General features: G+C 23.7%; 1 protein-coding gene across 2 annotated transcripts in view; it reads left to right on the forward strand.

The window, feature by feature from the left end:
- The window catches only part of LOC117180016 (prolyl endopeptidase), a 42,162-nt gene extending 25,635 nt beyond the window's left edge, over positions 1-16,527 (forward strand). For both annotated transcript variants that reach the window (XM_033372296.1, XM_033372295.1), the window contains exons 11-14: positions 491-639; positions 4,826-5,038; positions 10,718-11,045; positions 16,298-16,527. In XM_033372296.1, coding sequence (XP_033228187.1) covers positions 491-639; positions 4,826-5,038; positions 10,718-11,045; positions 16,298-16,363 — 756 coding nt within the window. In that variant the 3' untranslated portion in view covers positions 16,364-16,527. The remainder of the gene's footprint in view (positions 1-490; positions 640-4,825; positions 5,039-10,717; positions 11,046-16,297) is intronic.
- Positions 16,528-20,827: the final 4,300 nt, after the last annotated feature.

The raw sequence follows: 20,827 nt of genomic DNA on the forward strand, positions 1-20,827 counted from the left end.
AAAATCTCTATCCCTTCCACACACTACTCCTTTCCCCTGCCGAGTGAGTCACGTCTACCCCGAAAGGGAAATGGCTTAATGGTGTAATAATAATAATAATAAAAAAGATTTTCTTAAGATTTCTAGAAAAATTGAAGTGACTTACTGTTTTAAAAAATTAATTTTCAGATAATATTTAAAAAGATTTCCAAAATTGTCAAAAATGAATCTGGAATATTTTAAGGAAATATTTGTAATTTTGCAAGATCTGACTACAAATTAGGAAGAATTCGAATAATTTTAAAAGATGTTTAGAAGTTCTGAAAAAGTGACAAAAATAATTTAAAATTTGAATAAATGTAAAACAACATTTAGGAATTTCAAGATTTTGAAATAAATTTTTGAAACTTTGTAAAGATTTTAAAATTATTTATAATGAAAACAATTAAACTTTTAATGTAAGAAGTGTTCAATAATATTGTTATTGAAAATTAGGTAACTTCTCTTTCAGGACGCTAAACTCGACGGCTCAATGCCAGCCTTACTTTATGGATACGGTGGATTCAATATCAGCAGTCAGCCAACTTTCAGTGTTTCGAGACTAGTGTTCATTCAGCACATGAATGGAGTTTTAGCAATTGCAAATATTCGTGGAGGCGGGTAAGAATTTATAAAAAAATTCAATTACAGACTGAATACTCTTTCCCCAATTTCAATATTTTTCCTTTTTTTAATTCCTCCTTTTTCGGTTCTCAAGAAACTCACCCTTTTTGCGCAAAAGATAAATGACTAAAAAAAACTAACTAACTACAGCTAACTTTTTAAAAACTTAATAATAAGTTTTTCGTAATTAAAGGCTCTTATTAAATTTAAAATATTTTTTCAGTCCAAAATATTCATTTCTAACCAATTCAATCCAATTAATTTTTTTTTAATCAAGAAAAAGAATAATTATTTAATAATAAGCAATATTTGACTGCTCATTTTAGATAAGTAAATTGGAGCGAAATATTTAAAAGTAAACAATTTGAAAGTGAATTGTTTGACATAGAAACCTTGAAATCGTTATAATTTTAAAGAGCTTTTAAACATTTCACGTTAATATTTTTATTGTTATAGATTTTTAAAATGTTTAATTTGTAAACGAAATTGTTGCATTATTATGTAGAAATAATAATTCAACACTTATTATTTGTTGAAAAAATTTGAGTAATTTTAACAGATATTTAGAAGTTTTGAGACGATTCAAAATTAATTTAAAACTTGAAATGATGTCAAGTAATTGAAATGAAATGTGTGCAATGTTTTTAGAACTTGTAAACATATTTTAAAATGAATAGAATTTTTCCCGCAATTTTGGAAATCTCTTAAAATCTTTTAAAATATTTCGTTAAAATAATTTTTCACAATGAGAAATCATTTTCAATTTTCCTAGGAATATTAAGAAAGTGTTTTTATTCTTTTGGAGCCATTCACAATGCTGAAAAATCTTCTACATTTTTTTTTTGAAATCTGTAAAAATATACATTTTGTTTTAAATTAGGTTGTGGGTTATTGCGCCAAAATTTTGGTATGATTAGTCAAATTTTTTCGATACACACACTTTGTTTACATTGTTTGATATCATTTTAAGTTCTAAATTAATTTTTAATCTTTTTAAAAATTCGAAATATTTCTGAAAATTACTCTAATTTTTTCTACAAATAATAAGTGTTTAAGTTCAATTTATATGTTTGAAGGAAAATTGTTTAAATTCGCAGGATTAATATTACTTTATAATACCATTTCTATTTTTTTTTTTAAGTTCATTGATTTATTCTTCAGCTTAGAGTATTAAAAATGTAAACATGTATTTATGTTTGGAACCTAATCTAAATTTTTGAACTCTATAGTTTATGAATGTTAAAAATTCTGAATTTTGCAGTTTATCTGCATTTTATTGAAAACTGTCCAATTGAAAAATGTTAATGCCTTCCAGTTTATAGGTGTAAATGAGTGAGCATTTGAATGCAACATTTTTCAATTGAAAAACTTTTGAACTTCAATTTTAAAATTCAAGAGTTTCACTTTCAATGCTTTAATTTTTTGTTTATTTTTTATTACTTTAAATGGAAAAATGTTTTGAGTAGAGTTCGATTTTTTAACTTTAGTGACGCGGAAAATTGTTTGCGAACCGTGGGAAACCGGGAAATGATCGGGGATTTTGTTTCGATTAAAACAGCCACCCTGAATAAGAAAAGCCTACTATTTTTTGTAGAAACTGAATTCTCTCTTTTTTTGTTCAAAATTCAAATGTCTTGTTCAGAATTATTTTGGTTTGATTGAAGATTCAACTATTTGGTTGAAAAATCGTTATTTTTTGGTTGTAAATATTATTTTTTAGCGGAAAATTTACCTACCTTAATTTTGGTTAAAAATTGATATTTGTAATTGAAAAATGATCTTTTCCGGAAAATCTGATGTTTGATGCTTCAACTATTTCGTTGAAAATATTTACTTTGTTAAAAAATCATTTTTTTCAATAAAGATTCATCTTTTGGTTGAAAATTCGTCGCTGCGGGAAAATATACTTGAAAATTTTTAATGACTTTGATAAAAATTAATTTTTTTTGTTAAAGAATCGTCTTTTTTGTAGAAAATTCTCGTGCTTTGTTGAAAGTTACACTACTTTGGTCCAAATTTATTATATTAGCTGAAAATTTATCCCTTTGGTTCAAAATTAAACTATTTTATTGAACAATTGACTATTTGGTTGAAAATTCTTCTTTTTTGTTGAAAATTAATCTTTGTAATTGAAAATTTACTTATTCCTGTTTCCTTTAAGTATTTTTTTAGCTGAAAATACATGTATTCTGTTGAAGTCTTTATTTTTTTTTTTAGAAAATTAATCTTTTTGATTGAAAATTCAACTATGCGGGATTGAAAATTTAACTATTCTGTTGAAAATTCGTCCTTTCATAATTTATATAAACTGTTACTTGTTTTGTTAACAATTTATATTTTTTGTTGAAAATTCCACTACTTGGATTAAAGTTGAACTACTTTGTTAAAAATTCTGTTTTGTTGTGGAAAATCAATTTTTGTACTTGAAAATTGGACTTCCATTTAAAAATAATATTTTTTATCGAAAGTTTAACTTTTTAAAAATATTCGTCTTTTTAGAAAAAAATTCGTTTTTTCGGATTTTGAATTGACCTTCTTTAGTTTAAAATTCATATATTTGGTTGTAAATTAATGTTTTTGGGTTGAAAATATAACTGTTTTATAGAGAATTTCCCATTTTGTCTTGAAAATTCAGCAATTTGATTCATATTTTATTTCAAAATTGAAATCTCTAGGCTGAAATACTTTCTTGGTTGAAAAGTCGTATTTTTTTATTTCAAAATGGTTGAGGATTAAACTATTTTGTTGAGAATATATCTTTTTTTGTTGAATTTAGCTGTTTTTGGTATAAAATTAAAAAACTTTTTTGATTAAAATATCAACTATTACATTTTTGGTTAAGAATTGATCTTATTTTATTAAAAAAGCATTTTCTTAGTTGAATTTCTTTGTTAGAAATTAATTTTCATTAAAGATTCATTCATTTTAGTTGAAACTTAATATCTTTGATTGAAAATTCGTTTTTTGGTTTGTTTTGATGATCATTAATTTCTTTTTACTATAAATTTAACAGTCCCATTTTTTATTGAATGTATATCTGTTTTCTTTTGAAAATTCATTTATTTAGATTAGTTTTTTTTTTGGTCCAAATTTTGACTGTTTTGTTGATTATTCGTCTTTTTCGACTGGAAATATGCCTTTAAGGCTTGAAAATTCAACTGTTTGGTTCTGATTGAGGTTTAATCTTTTTTGGTTCAAAATTCGACTCTTTTTGCTTAAAAATTCTGCTTTATAAGTTAAAAGGTCACATATATTTTTTTTAAAATCAACTATTTCGTTGAAAATTTAATTATTTGGTCAAAAAATGCAACGACGTTTTTAAAAAAGTCATACTTTTTAATTGAAAACTCGTTGCTTTTGATAGAAAATTCGTCTGTTTTATTTGAAAAGTTATCTTTTTTGGTTGAAAATTCAACTTTCTTATTAAAATCTCAAATGTTAGATTTATTTAATTGAAAATAAAACTACTTGGTTAACTTCTTTTTTCTAAGTTCATAATTTTAGTTGAAAATTAAGCTCTTTGGTTGAAAATTCCTTTCTTTTATTTTTGCTCAAAATTAAATTTTTTCATTAAAATTGTAATAATTCCATTTTTGGTTTTAAATTTATCTTTTTTATTTGAAAATTCAAACATTTGGTTGAAAATACACCTTTGTATGTTGTGTTGAAGTTTCGTCTTGAAAATTCAACTATTTGGTTATAAATGCAACTGTCTTTAGTTGCAGTTTAATGTTTTTTGTTTGAAAATTTGATAATTTGGGTTAAAATTATTCTTTATAGGTCGAGAGTTAAACTATTTGATTAAAAACGTAACTATTTTGTTAAAAATTTAATTATTTGGTTGAAAATTGAACTGCTTTATTTTTTTAACTCTTTTTAGTCGAAAATTCGTCTTTTTATTACAAAATTCGTCCGTTTGGATTGAGAATTCATATTTTTTTCTTAGAAATGGATTTTTCATCAATAATTTTGTTTTATTTAACAGTACACTTCTTTCTAAAGAATTCAACTTTTTAGTTTGAAAACTCAAATTTTTCCGTGAAAATTAATCTTTGGATAAAATTTAATTATTATGTTGAAAATGCAATATCTTTCGACTTGAAATCTTAAGTTTGTTACATTGAATTTTATGTGGTAACTATTCAATAATCGTACTGAAAATTAAATTAATTAATTAATTTAGAGAATACGGTGAAAAATGGCACAACGCAGGAAAGATTTTCAAAAAGCAAAACAGCTATGATGATTTCCAAAGCGCGGCTGAATACTTAATCGAGAATGGATACACGAGCAAGAAGAAGCTCACGATTCAAGGAGGCAGCAACGGAGGTCTTTTGGTCGGTGCTTGTATGAATCAAAGACCAGATCTTTTCGCTGCTGTGATTGCTCAAGTTGGGTATGTTTCTTTTCATTATTTACCCCAAAATATCACAAAATGTATTCTTTATAAAAATTTGCCTTTTAATGTGCGATCAAAATTGGAATTTTTTAATTTTGCAAACGCTATTTCATAAATTTCTTTTTTTTTGCACAAAATACTGTAATAGGTTTGATTTTAATAAAAAAAACTGATTAAACTTTCCGCTAAGTAGTTTTAGGTCTAAAAATAATTTTTTTTTATTTTCGACTTTTTTCTAATACAAATTTAGGGTTAAAAAATTCTTTCAACCTTAGAAAGTATTTGTTCTCCGAAATAAATAAGTTAAAAATATTTATATCTGGTAACAGAAAAACATCTTTAATTTTGTAATACACCAAACAAATACTATTACGTCTTTGAGTTAATTTGATTTCTTTTGAATTCACGCTGCATTTTTTGAAATTCATTTAAATTCTTCTAAATGCACTCATTCTTCCTAATTTAATTAATTTTTTATGTGTTTTTTAAAAATATTTCTTGAAATCTTAACCATTTCATAAAATTCTGTTAAATTCCCTTAATATACTATGTTTTTTTAAGTCACTCCAAACGTAATGAATTCCATGATTTTTAAAAATATTTTTGATTCGTCTTATATTCATATGAATTTAAGTTAATTCTCTTAAATTCCCTTGAATTCTTGTCAATTCACTACATTTTTACTAAAATCAATGGAAGATTAAAATATTTTGCATTTCACTTGAATTCATTTTGAATTTATCCTGTATTCTTATTAATTTATCCTAATTGTTTTAATGCTTTTGAATTTTTTGGAATTAATTTAAATTCTTTTAAATTTATAGTCAATTCTACCCAATTAAATTGGTTTCTTTTTGTGTATGATTTGGGAAATTTACCCCAATTCTTTGGAATTCCTTTGAAATCCACGAAATTTAACTAATTGGATCATGATTTTTTTATTAATTTGGATTCTTTAGAATTTATTTTAATTCTTTTACATTTACTCGATTCTACTCATTTGAATGGATTTTTTTTTACCTGCAATTTTTTAAGCTTACCTTGAATTCTTAGCAATTTCATCAAATTCTTTTGCATTTGATTTATTTTGTGTCAGTTCACTTCAATGTTAATGAATTCAATTAATTTTGTTTATATTTTAAAATAATTTTCAATTCAATTGAGTTTTTTTTTATAAATTCGCCTTGCATTTTTATGAATTACATCGAATTATCATAATTTCCCCTATTTTTCTCTAAATTCACCTGATCAATGGAATTAGTTTAAGGTTTCGCAATATATTTGAATTCATTTGTAATGCATTCTGAATTCTTATTAATTTATCCCGATTTATTTATTTTTTTTTTAATTTACTTGAATTGTTCTAAATTTACTCAATTCAGTGGATTTTCAAAGATTTATTTTTTGCAATTCACCGAAAAGTCTCTTAAACTTAATTAACTTAATTTTTTTTATTCACCTTTTTTTATGATTTTCTTCGAATTCTTCTCATTTATCTTATGTTCTTCTAACGTCACTTGATTTTTTTTCAATTAGTAGGTTTTATTTATATTTTTGTATTTTTTTTATCAATTCACTTCCATTCTGTTTAATTTGTCCGGAATTCTGCCTACACCTATTTTTCTCAATTAAATAGAATTTTTTTATTTTTTAAATTTTATTCAAGTAACTCAAATTCTAATAAATTTCCACAATGTATCTCGTATTCCATTGAATTCTTCGAAATTCACTCCCATTTTACTGAAATCAGTGAAATATTTTTTCAATTTATTTGAATGATTAAAATTGTTTAAATTTACCAGAGATTTTTGTATATTTAATAGAATTTTCTTGAATTCAAAAGAGTATTTGTTACATCATTAATGCATATTAGTCAGTTTTTGTTTATTTTAGTCACAAAATACATTTTAAAGTACTACAGGATCTTTAAACTATAAAAAATTTGTATTTCGAAATTCAAGATTTTTTCTTTCACCCTGTATGATTATTTTTAATTTACTTACTAAAAAGAATATTCTGTTTATATTGTAGAAAAAATGCTGCGTATATTATTGCAGGATAAAGGGTTTAGAAAAAGTAAATTCAAAGAAAACTATTTTTCAGACCAAAACAAACCTAGCGAAACATCTAAAAATTTAAAAAATTTAAAAATCTCTATTCTAAGTCAGAATTCGTCACAATTTGAAAGTTCCCTCTTCCAAATTAAAAAGAAAATTCAATTGGTTTTTATATTTTTTGTCAGTTATAATATAAAATTTTGTTACGCTGTTCATTGCGGATGTATATTTTTTCAGTCAAAAATTCAACTACTTGCGATTAAACTTTAAACGTTTTTGTAAAAAAGATTTTTGAAAATTAATCTTCTTTGGTTGGAAATTCAACTATTTGGTTGAAAATTGACATTGTTTATTTATCTTTACGATTAAAAATTAATATTTTTGTTAGGTATAAAATTCACCTATTCCAGTTGAAGATTCATCATTTTAATTGAAAATTCATTAGTTTGGTTGAAAATTAATTTCACTAACTGAAAATTTAAATATCACATTTTTTATTAAAAATTGAATAATTTGGCTGATAATTTGTCTTTTTCAATCAAAAATTTAATTATTACATTGAAAATCCACGTATTTTGTTTAAAAATCGATTTTTTTAGAAAATTATCTTTTTCTTTTAAGTTAACCCCCTGGTTTAAAAATTCTTCCGTTGGGTTAAAATACAATTATTCCAGTTAAAGATTGATCATTTTAGTTGAAAAATCATCTTTCAGCCTGGAAATAAAATTTTTAATTGAAAGTTAGACTTTTTTTAAATGAATTATTTTGTTTACAATCCGTAATTCGAAAAGCTTTTATTTCAAAAATGCAGTTTTAAAGACTTAAAAAATAAAAAATTAAAAGCGTTTGAAATCGACAATTTTGGATAAAAAACATTTTTGGTTAATCAACTGTGAATCTATAAATTGTAGCGATTTTTGAAATTAAACTGTATAGTAAGGATTAATAAGTGCATAATAATAAAATATATTTTACAAGACTATTCGGAATCAGTTCAAAATTGAAGAATTTCCCGATTTTAACGTTACAAATTAAACAGTTTCAATTGGAAAGTCTTCGTATTTAAACAAATGTGAACGCACGATTAAAACTATATAAACTGTTTTCAATTTGAAAGGAACTTCAAAATAATATATTCATAATTATTATTTATTTATTAATTAATTTTTATTTGTTTAGTAATTACTCATTTATTATATTCAAATTTATTAAATTTATAACATTGTTTCTGTCTAAAATTTTTAAAATTGAAATGTTTGAAATGTGGATTTTTGTAGATTTCTAACAAAAACTTTAGAAGCTTTTTAAAAATTATGTCAGGCTTTAAAAAAATAAAAAATAAATGTTCTTAAGATTCCTAGGAAAATTGAAAATGATTGTTTTTTATTTTGAAAAATTTAATTCAAGAGAATATTTAAAAAGATTAAAAAATATTTCCAAAATTGTTAAAAATGAATCTAGATGATTTTAAGGAAATGTTTTTCATTTTGCAGGATTTAAAAAAAAATGTAGGAAAGATTTTAGGAAAAATTTCAATAATTCAAAAAAATGTTTAGAAGTTCTGAAAAAATTTCAAAAATAATTGAAAATTTGAAGAAATGTAAAACAACATGTAGATTTTTCAAAATTTCGAAATGGAATTTTGAAGCTTTTTAAAGATTTTTGCCTAAAATGATTTGCAGCTCAGTTTTTATCACTTCAAACAGAAATGTTTGAAAAACGCGAAATTTTTTCTTTTATTAAAATGGCCACTCCGTTTATTTATTCGTTATTTTTTGGTTGTAAATATAATTTTTAAACGGAAAATTTAACTACTTACTTTTTGTTAAAAATTGATATTTGTAATTGAAAAATGATATTTTATAGAAAATCTGATGTTTGTTTGAGAATTCAACTATTTCTTTGAAGACATACTTTGTTAAAAAATCATTTTTTTTTCATTAAAGTTTCATCTTTTGGTTGAAATTCGTCCCTGCAGGAACATATACTTGAAAATTTTTAATCACTTTGAAAAAAATTAATTTTGTTGGTTAAAGATTCGTTTTTTTTGTAGAAAATTCTCGTACTTTGTTAAAATTTACACTACTTTGTACAAAATTTATTTTATTAGCTGAATATTCATCCCTTTCTTTCAAAATGAAATTATTTGATTTAGCAATTAACTATTTGGTTGAAAAGACGTCTTTTTTTTTTTGAAAATTATTCTTTGTAATTGAAAATTTACTTATTCCTGTTTTGGTTAAGTATTTATCTTTTTTAGCTGAAAATACATGTATTCTGTTGAAGTCTCTTTTTTTGTAGAAAATTAATCTTCTAGGATCAAAATTAATTTCTTTGGTTAAAAATTTAACTATACGTGCTTAAAAATTGAACTATTCGGTTGAAAATTCGTCCTTTTATAATTTATATCAATTGTTGCTTGTTTCGTTAAGAATTCATATTTTTTTGTTGAAAATTCAAATATTTTGTTGAAAATTTAATTATCTTATATAAAATCAAACTGTGAAGTTAAAAAGTCATCCTTTTTGTCGAAAGTTTAACTCCTTTAAAATATTCGTCTTTTTATATAGAAAATTCGTTTTTTGTGATTGTAAATTGACCTTTTTTAGTTTAAAATTCATATCTTTTGTTGTAAATTAATGTTTTTGGGTTTAAAATGTAAATTTTTTATAGAGAATTTCCCATTTTGGCTTGAAAATTCAGTAGTTTGATTCACATTTTTTTTTAAATTCAAATCTCGAGGCTGAAATACTTTCTTGGTTGAAAAGTCGTCTTTTTTATTTGAAAATTAATTTCTTTTGGTAGAAATTGGATCTTTTTTTATTAAAGGTACTGCAGTTAGGTTAAAAACTAATCTACTCTGGTTGAGGATTAAATAATTTTGTTGAGAATTAATCTTTTTTCGTTGAGTTTAGCTGTTTTTGATATAAAATGAAAAACTTTTTTTGATTAAAATATTAACTTATAAATTTTTTGTTAAGAATTTATCTTATTTTATTAAAAAATCAATTGCTAGTTGAATTTCTTTGTTAGAAATTAATTTTCGTTTAAGATCCATTCATTTTAGATTGAAATTAATATCTTTGATTGAAAATTCGTTTTTTTGTTGTTTTGTTTTGATGATCATTAATTTGTTTACTAAAAATATAAAAGTCCCATTTTTTATTGAAAATATATGTTTTCTTTTTAAAATTCATCTATTTAGTTTAAAATAGATACGTGTGTTGTTAAAAAGTTATCTTTTTTGGTCAAAATGCTGACTGTTTTGTTGAATATTCGTCTTTTTCGACTGAAAATTCGTCTTTAAGGCTTGAAAATTCAACTATTTGGTTTTTGATTGAAGCTTAATCTTTTTTTTTTCTCAAATATTAAAAAAAAAATCAACAATTTGATTGAAAATTTAATTATTCGGTCAAAAAATTCAAATTGTTTTCATAGTTCAAATTTGATTTAATTTTTTTTTTCATATTTGATGCATTTTTTCAAGTAATTAAAATGTTGTTGAATGTGTCCTGAATAAACGCCTGTTCTCAAAATGTTTAATTACCGGCAAACGAACGGGAATTTTTTTTCATCTATTAAAACGGCCACCCTTTTTATATTCTTGTTTGTTTTTCAGAGTGATGGACATGCTGAGATTCCATAAATTCACGGCTGGATATTCATGGGTCTCAGATTACGGAAGTTCAGATGATGAGAAACAGTTCCAGAATCTTCTCAAGATTTCTCCACTTCACAATGTGAAACCGCCGAAAGACGGAGGACAATATCCAGCAACCTTGTTGCTTTCGGCCGACCATGATGATCGTGTTGTTCCTCTTCACACCTTGAAATTCATAGCCACACTCCAGCACGAATTGGGAAATTTACCGCAGCAAACTAATCCTCTGCTTGCGAGAATAGACACTAAAGCTGGACATGGACGTGGAAAATCTACCTCTAAATTGGTAACTACATTTATTCATGTCCCCATCTTTTTTTTTTCTTTGCACATCTGAGTTCAGAAAACTTGAAAAACTAAAAAAAAAACTTGCACTTTTCTAAAACTCAGTGCAGTTTATGCAAGCCTCGGACTCACCAAACTTTTTTTTTTTTGACTAAAATGATGTGTCCACCATCTCAAAGAATCACAACATATCGTATAATTGTAGCTTTATTTAAAAATCAATTTGTATTAACATAATTTTTAAATGCAATTTAAATGTTATATAATTTTCACTGTTATCCAAAATGTTGTATACAAAATTATTCTATAATCATGTCAGTGATCCCTGTTTTCATCAATAATATAAACCAAAAATTGATATAAATATAATAATTTAAAAAATATATATTTTTATTTTTGTTATCAAAATTAATGTCTGATTAGGCGCCGTGCATAAATTACGTAGTTTCTTATAAATTTCCAGCCAAATAGTTGAAACCTTGACCAAAAGAGATTAATTTTTCAGAATTAATTTCATTGCACAGAATTAATTTTCAATTTAAAAAAATTAATTTTGTACCAGATAGTTGAATTTTCAATAAAAAAGACTAATTTTCTATACAAAAAAGTTGAGTTTTCAACCCGAGAATATGAATTTTCAACAAAAACGTTAATTTTCAACCAACCAGCTGAATTTTCATAAAAAAGTTGAATTTCCAATATCAAAACTTAGCTTGCAAATTTTTTAAACTTATTTTGAACTACAGTTATGAATCTAAAAAAAGTAAACTTTAAAGAAAGTAGTGGAACCTACAATGAAAGAGTTGAAGTTTCAACCTAAAAAGAAGAATTTTCAACGAAAAATGTAATATTGATATTTCAACAAAAAAAGGATTTTAAATTAAAATAAATAGTTTTATTTGACCGAGAAAAACAGATTTTTAACAAAACACGTGAATCCTAAACCAAAACAGATTAATTTTCAACAAAGCAATTGCATTTATAATAATACAAAAAATGAATATAAAAAAAAGGTGTACGCTTTTAACCAAATAGTTGTAATTTTCTACCAGAAAATATGAATTTTCAATCAAGAATATTAATTTTCTACCAAAAAGACGAATTTTCAACAAATTACATAAATTTAGAAATTGCTAGTGTGAAAACGACGCATGTGATATTAATCCATATTTTATTTTATTTATTTTCAGTTTATATTTTTTTGGTTTATAAAATTTTTAAGTTAAATAGTTGAACTTATAACTAAAAATTAGGTAATTAAATTTTCATTCAGATGAATTAATTTCCAGTAAAAAATAAACCAATTTTATACCAAATAGTTATTTTTTAACTAAAGAGATGTATTTTTAACTGAGATGATAAATCTTCAACCAATAAAATATATATTTTACAAAATAGTTAGACCTAAAACCAAGTATAGTTGCATTTTGAACAATAAAAAAAATGAATTTTTAATCAAGAAGATTAATTTTCTATAAAAAAGATGAATTTTCAAGGTAATACATGCATTTTTAACCAAATAGTGAAATTTTCAACTAAAAAAGATCTATTTTTATCCAAAAATGGAATAGCTAAATTTTCAGTTGAAAAAATTATTTTTTGACATAAAGAAAAGCAAATTTCAGGGTGGCCGCTGGACCGGGAAATGACCGGGAATTTTTTGAGACCGGGAAAAACCGGGTAATGATAGTGAATTTTTTGTTTAGACCGGGATATTTACAAATTCTTGGAAGAAAAATCTGTTCACGTTCGATTTCAATAGTTTTAAAATAATCAGTTGAATTTTTATGTTTTTGAATTATGCTATTATTTAGCTTACAATGCGTAATTCAAAATTTTTTTAATTTAAATAATTTTCCATTAAAAATTTTTATTTTTAAGCTCACATTTTTAATTTAAAGAATTTTTAAATGTTTTCTTAAAGACTTGAACAAATAAAAAATAGAAGCCTTTGAAGTTGAAAATTTTTGATAAAAAAACAATTTTATTTGATAAATAAGTTTTTTTTTTAATTATCTGTACTTTAAGTAAGAAAAAGTGAACAAAAACGATTTGACAGAACGATTTTAAATCAGTTCAAAATTTAAGAATTTTCAGGTTTTAACGTTAAAACTTAAACTGTTTGAATTTGAAAGTCTTAGTCCCATTAAACATATGTGAACGTGTAACTAAAAGTTTATAAACTATTTTTAACTAGAAAAAAAACTTCATAATTCGCAATTAAAGGATTTTATTAAATTAAAAATATTGTGTCAATCTAAAATATTAAATTTTTAACCCGCTCAATTTGAAAGTTTTAATTTAAAAAAAGATTAGTTATTGAATATTTATCAATATTGGAGTTTTTATTTAAGACAAGCAAATTGCAACCAAATATTTTAATGTAAAGAATCTTTAACTCAATTGTTTGGCATAGAAAGCCTGGAATCGTTAGAATTTCGAAGAGCCTTTAAACTTTGAACGTTACAATTTTAATTGTTGTATTTGAAAAATGCTTAATTTGTAAGTGAGATTTTTAAATTTTGATGTATAATTTACAAATTAATGTTTTTAGAAAAAATTTGAGTAATTTTAAGAGATATTTAGGAGTTTTTAAAAGATTAAAAATTATCATGCAAATTTTAGAAAGTTTTCTTAAAATCTTCTAGAATCTTTTTTGAAAATTTTGTTTAAATCTTTGAAAAACTTTTTAAATATTCTCTTAAAATAATTTTTCAAAATGAAAAATAATTTTTAATTTTCCCATGAATCTTAAGAAAATATTTTTATTCTTTTAAAGCCTTTCACAATTCTTGAAAAGAATCTGCCTTTTTTGTTTAAAATCTGCGAAAATCTACATTTCGTTTTATATTAGGCTATCATTTCAGGCTTTACATTAAGTTTGAATTTTTTCAAAACTTCTACATATCCCTTAGAATTACTCAAATTTCGGCTACAAATAATAAATCTTCCATTATTATTTATGCATCCAAATTGTAAAGATATTTTCTAAAAGTTGTAGGATTTTCTGAATTTTGACAGATATTTAGAAGTTCTGACAAAATTTCCAAAATAATTTGAAATTTAAAACAAATTTAACACAACTTCTAGATATCTCAAGATTTTTAAATCAAATTTTGAAGCTTTCCAAGAATATTTAAACTATTTAAAAATAAAATAATTGAATTTCTAATTTAAGAAGTGTTCAGTTAAAATGTTTCAATTTTTTTATATTTAATGTTTCTAGCCTAATTTTTTTTTAAATTATATAATTTTGAAATTTTTGAAGTTCATTGATTGATTTTTTAATTTAGAGCATTGCAAATAATAACGTGGATTTATATTTTTCATATTGAAAAATGTTAGTACCTTTAATTTTATACGCGTAAATTATTGAGCATTTGAATACAACATTTTTAAATTAAAAACTTTAAAATTTCAACTTTAAAAGTTCAAAATTGAACAGTTCCACTTTTAGTGATTTCATTTGCATCTCAGTTTTTATTACCTCAAGTGAACATTTTTTAGCTATAGTGTTCCATTTTTTTAATTTCATTGGCCGTGAAAAATGTTTGCGAACCGGGAAATGACCGGGAATTTATTTTGTCGATTAAGACGGCCACACTGAAATTTGCTGCAACAAATGTAATGATTTCATTAAAAAAAAGAACAGTTTTCAACAACAAAATGTTCTACAAAACAGTTAATTTTTTTACCAAAACAGTTACAATTTTTAACCAAAGAAATTATGTTCAATGTAATAAAATTAATGAATTTTCAACTAAAATTAAGAATCTTCAACCAAAGAAATTAACTATTAAGAAAGTCGTTTAACTTTCAAACAAGGATTTTGAATTTTTAACCTGAAAAGATGAATTCTCAACAAAAAATGTAATAGTTAATATTTTTAAAAATTTGAATTTAAAATAAAAAACATTTTTATTTAACTAACAAAAATGAATTTTCAAGTGAATACTTTAATCATTAACTAAAGCAGATTAATTTACAACTAAAAAGTTGCATTTTTAATCATTAAAATTCATTTCCTCTCAAAAAAGACGAATTTTTAAATGGAAAGAAAATACAGATAGTTAAATTTTCAAATAAAGATATACATTTTTAACTAAAATGGTGAATCTTCAATCAATTCAATGAATTTAGTGGAAATTTCACACTAAAAAATAGCAATATTTTTACCAAAAATGGAGTTGTATCAATTTTCAATTTGAAAAAAAAAAATGATTTTTGTACCAATTAGTTAAAGTTTTAAGCCAAAAAGATGAATTTTCTACAAGACAGTTGAGTTTTTAACCTAAGAATATTAATTTTTAGCACGGAAGGATAATTTTAACCAACCAGTTAAATTTCCAACAAAATAGTTAAATTTTCAGTTCAAACATTAATTTTTAACCGACAGAAACTAATTTTCAACAAACTACTTTAATATTAAATCAAAACAGTTTAATTTTTAACCAAACAAATTCATTTTTAACCAAAATCTTGATTTCAAACCAAAACGAGGAATTTTCAATTAAATAGTTAAATTTTCAAACAAATTGTTGAATTTTCAAGTCGAATATACGTATTTCTTATAAAACAGATGAATTTTCTACAAAAAAATTAATTTGCAACGGTAAAAAATTAATTTTTAATTAAGCAGTTCCACTTTCAACTTAAAAACTTAAAATTTCTACAGAAAGAGATGATTTTTCAAACTAAAACATGATTTTCAATAAATTAATTGAATTTTCAACCAAGCATTATGAATTTTAAACAGAATTGTTGCATTTTCAACAAAAGAATTAAATTCTGAAACAAATAATAGAATCTGTAACTAAAAAATATGAGTTCCCAACCAAAAATTTAATAGTAGACTTTTCAGCTGAAAAGTATAAACTTTCAACCAAAAATAGTTAGATCCTTTTATTGGGTTTTATTAATTCAGTTCGCATTTAAGTAGAAATACGAGAGAAAGGAAGGAAAAGACTAAAGAATATAATTTTAAATAAACATTAAAGTTAATTTTTAATACATTAAAAATATTAGGTTACTCAGCTGGAAATTTTGCTTAATAAATAAAGTTAATTTTGCATTTCGCACTTTTAAATGTGAACTAAATATATATTTAATACCTGAAAAATTCTATGTAACGAGTTTAAAATTATTATTTTAAATTTGAGGCACTATTTACGCTATTTTTTAATTCTGAAGTGAGTCCGAGGCCTGTTTATGTTCTTAAAGGCTGGAAATAAAACCTTGACAATTCTATTCCAGATCGAGGAATATAGCGACATCTTAACATTCATCGTAAAATCGTTAGACTTGGAATTCAAGTCTTAGGTTTTCAATTCCGGCAAATGACGATCTAGAAATTAAATAACGTCATTTGTTTAAAACAATTTTTCTACATTTCAAGTGTGGTAATCGACGTTGAATATTGAATATAAGTTTGTGTCGTTTTGATAGACTTATAACTATGCAAAAGAATTTGTATGGTTTTATTACTATTACTGCGTTTTTATTGATAATAAATAAGAAAGTTACAACCTTCTCTTTACCATTTCTGTTGTCAAAAGAATTTATTTTTTCTTATCACTTTGGTTCTTCATTATTTAGGTAATTTATTAGTTTTTTTTTTAATTTATCAGAGTTTCGTCAAGTTTAAAAACTAGAATTTCATAATAAAAATAATTAAAGGATATCAAGAACACTCAGACGGAATTTTAACATTATAAATGAGCAATTTCTATTACGATAGAATAGAAACAGGTAAGAATTTTTTATTTTATTCAAAAATAATCAAAGGTCAAGCCATCGACAACTGAAGTTTAGTGATTGTTAATTCTCTTTTGTTAAAGCTCCTTTGGATTTAACGAACACATTCTCATCACGTTTCTCGTGAGAGAGAAAAAAGATTATAAGCAAATTTTCACATCTGATTAAAAAAAAAACAATTTTGTTATCAAACATTTTAATGTGCCTTGTGTCTTTTTGTCCAAAGATTTAATTTTTTTATTTGTGATGTCACTTTTCACGATTAAAACAAAAACTACGCTTCATATAAAAAAATGATTAACAATAACAGGGTGGCCGCTCTACCGGGAAACTGTGAGATTACCGGGAAATTTTGGAGACCGGGAAATGACAGTGAATTTATTTTTTGACCGCGAATTAAAAAAATTCCTAGAATAAAAATCTGTAAAAAGTTTTTTAAATAATTTGTTGAATTGTTATATTCTTCGATTATGCTATCATTCAGTTTTCAGGCTTAAATAATTAAGAATTAAAAGCGTTTGAATTTAAACTGTTTTGATAAAAACCATTTTTATTTTGACAAATGTAAATGTAAATAAATAATTATTTTTTGAATTGATCTGTACTTTAAGTATTAAAAAGCGAACAATAATTGATTTGAAAAAACGATTCTAAAGGTGTTCAAAATTTAAGAATTTACAGATTTCGACGTTAAACATTAAACGGTTACAATTCGATTGTCGTATTCATTAAAAAAATGTAAACGTCTAATTTAAACCTAATAAACTATTTTTCACATAGAAATAATTTTATAATAATATATTCGTAAATAAAGACTTTTATTCAATTTAAAATATTATTTCAGTCTAATATATTCAATTTTTAACCTATTTAATTTGAAATTTTTTTATTAAGATAAAGAATAATTATTGAACATTTAACAATATTTGTCTGTTCATTAAAGACGTGTAAAATAAAACGGAATATTTAAAAGTAAACAATTTGAAACTAAATTGTTTAACATAAAAAGCCTGGAATCGTTAAAATTTCGAAGAGCTCTTAAAATTTGAACATTACAATTTTAATTTATTACATAATTACATGATATAATATTAATTTATAATATTTTATTATTAATGTATTAATAACAATTGAACACTTCTTTTTGTAGAAAAAATTTGAGTAATTTTAAGAGATATTTAGTAGTTTTGAAAAAATTCAAAATTAATTAAAAAGTTGATATGATGTAAAATAATTTAAACGAAGTGTCTTCGTTTACCCACAAAATTCGGCTATTCCTTCCGAAATTTCCAACAAAAAATTCAGAAGCTCTTTAGGAATTGTAAAAGGCTTAAAAAGAATAAAAACCTTAATTTAAGGTTCCCAGAAAAATTGGAAATGATTTTTCATTATGAAAAAAAAGCATTTGGAAGATTTTAAGCACGCTTTTTTCAATTTGCAGGATTTTCTAAAAATTGTAGGAAAAATTCTATAGATTTTAGAGTCTCTGTAAATAATCTCCTAAAGAAATTTTCCAAAATAAAAAATCATTTTCAATTTTCCTAGGAATCTTAAGACAATGTTTCTATTCTTTGAATGCCTTTCACAATCCTTGTACATCTTTTAATTTTTTTGTTTGAAATGTACAAAAATCTACATTTAATTTTAATTCAGGCAGAGGCTATTTGCACCAAAATTTTCGTTCGAATAGTCTAATTTTCGCGATAAACACAATTCCTTTAAATTCTTTGAAATTATGTCAAGTTTTAAATTAATTCGGAATCTTTTCCAAATTTCTAAATAACTCTTAAAATTAAATAATAAGTGTTCAATTGTTATTTATGCATCAAAATTTTAAGGATTTTTTTTAAATTTGTAGGGTTTTCTAAAATTTGTAGGAAAATATCAGTTGATTTTAAAAGGTATTTAGAAGTTTGGACAAAATTTCAAAACATTAAAAAAAACTAAATCCTAGATTTCTCAAGATTTTGTAGCTTTTCAAGGTTGTTTAAACTATTTAAAGTGAAAATAATTAAAATTCTAATTTAAGAAGTTTTCAGTTTAAAAAATTAATTTCTAATGTTTCTTACTTGAAATTCCTTAAAATGATGTAATTTTGACAATTTGAATCTTTGAAATCTATAATTTATAAAAATTAAAGATTTTAAATTTTTCAGTTTATCTGAGTTTCATTTTAAATTGTTCAATTAATAAGTTTTAATATTTTCCATTTTAAACGTGTTAATTATTGAGCTTTTGAATAGAAAATTGTTGAATTCAAACACTTTTAAACTTTAATGTCAAAAGTTCAAAATTCAAGAGTTCCACTTTGAGTGCTTTAATTTGTAGTGTATTGTTTATTACTTTAAGTAAAAAAATTCTAGTTTTAAATATAAACTTTTTAAGTTTAACTGACCGGAAAAAAGTGTTTGCGAACCGGGAAAACCCCGGGAAATTATTTCTTTGATTAAAACGGCCACCCTGAATAAATTTTTAGCTCTTTTTTGGGTGAACAATTTTTTCTATCGAGCTTGTGTTGTTGTCCACCAAATGTTATTCTGGTTAAGGAAGCCAAAACACAATCCAATCCGAGTTGTCTTTCAAGTTTTCTGGTATACACCCATTAGGCTGAGAATGTAAAAAACTTCAATTACACCAAATAGTAGGAATACTATTAAGTTCAAACAACGTGATGACCAATTTGAAAATTTAGAGGCATCATTTCTACAAGGGAGTTCAAAGTTTTGGAACCGTTCGTCTTCTCGATGATTAATCGAAAAATTCTTCAAGGTAAATCTTCTGATTATTTTTCATAAAAGTATCTCAACGATTATTGTTTTTAAATGCCAATGATTATAATTTAGATACAATTGGGAATAAATATAATTCCAAATTCAGAATGAGACGTATGAATCTTGGAAGCTTTTAATTTTTGTAAATATCTTAATTTAAAATTATGGGTTGCGAAGTTAGATAACGTTTAATACGTTTCCTAATGATAATTTTTAAGAAAGTTTGAGAATTTTTCCAAAGATGGCCCTGAAATTGTACACTTCAATAATAACTTTTTTCTCGTTTTTTTTTTTCAATTAAATACAAACTGAATGAATGGAATCCAATAAGAAAATACAACTATTTTTGCTTAAAAGTTCATTCTTTTTTGCTTAAAAGTCTATTATTATGAGTTTGTTACGGAATGTATCTCGTTCGGTTAAAGATTCTAGTAGTTGGTTTAAAATTTAAGTGTTTTGTTGAAAATACAAATATGTTGTTAAACATTCCTCTTTTTTGGTAAAATTGAACTACTTTCTTGAAATTTGAGCTACTTCTTTCAAGGTGGCCGTTGGACCGGGAAATGACCGGGAATTTTCTGAGATCGGTTTCAACGTTTTTGTAAATAATTAAAGTATAAAAAACTGAACAATAATTGATTTCATAAAACAATTCTAAATCCGTTCAAAATTTGGGAATTTCCAGATTGTAATTGAATTATTTGTAATTGAATACAAATTTGAATTCGAAAGTCTTAATACGAATTGAGATTAATATAATACCATGTATTCCGATAATTATATTTTTAAATAACAATTTTAATGATTCATTAATAAAATATTTTTAATTCAAAGTTTTAGGTCTTCCTTTATATTATTTTTAATATTAAGTTGAATAAATAAATGTATTAATATTTTATTTTTGTTCGGTTTAAAAAATTTTTAATTTGTTAGTGAAATTGTTAAATTTTGACGTATAAATAGCAATTGAACACTTATTATTTGTAAACAAAATTTGAGTAATTTCAACAGATATTTCATAGTTTTGAAAAGATTAAAAATTAATTAAAAACTTGAAATGTCTTCAAGTATTTGAAAAGAAGTGTGTTAAAATTTTTCTTTAGAACTTCTATATTTAAAAAAATCCTTAAAATCTTCCAGGTTCTGTTTTGATCATTTTGGAAATCTCTTAAAATCTTTTTAAATTTTCTGTTACAATAATTTTTCAAAATGAAAAGTTATTTTCAATTTTCATAGGGATCTTAAGAAAATGTTTTTA

This window comes from Belonocnema kinseyi, chromosome 9, assembly GCF_010883055.1.
Source record: "Belonocnema kinseyi isolate 2016_QV_RU_SX_M_011 chromosome 9, B_treatae_v1, whole genome shotgun sequence".
NCBI classification, from domain to species: Eukaryota; Metazoa; Arthropoda; class Insecta; order Hymenoptera; family Cynipidae; genus Belonocnema; species Belonocnema kinseyi.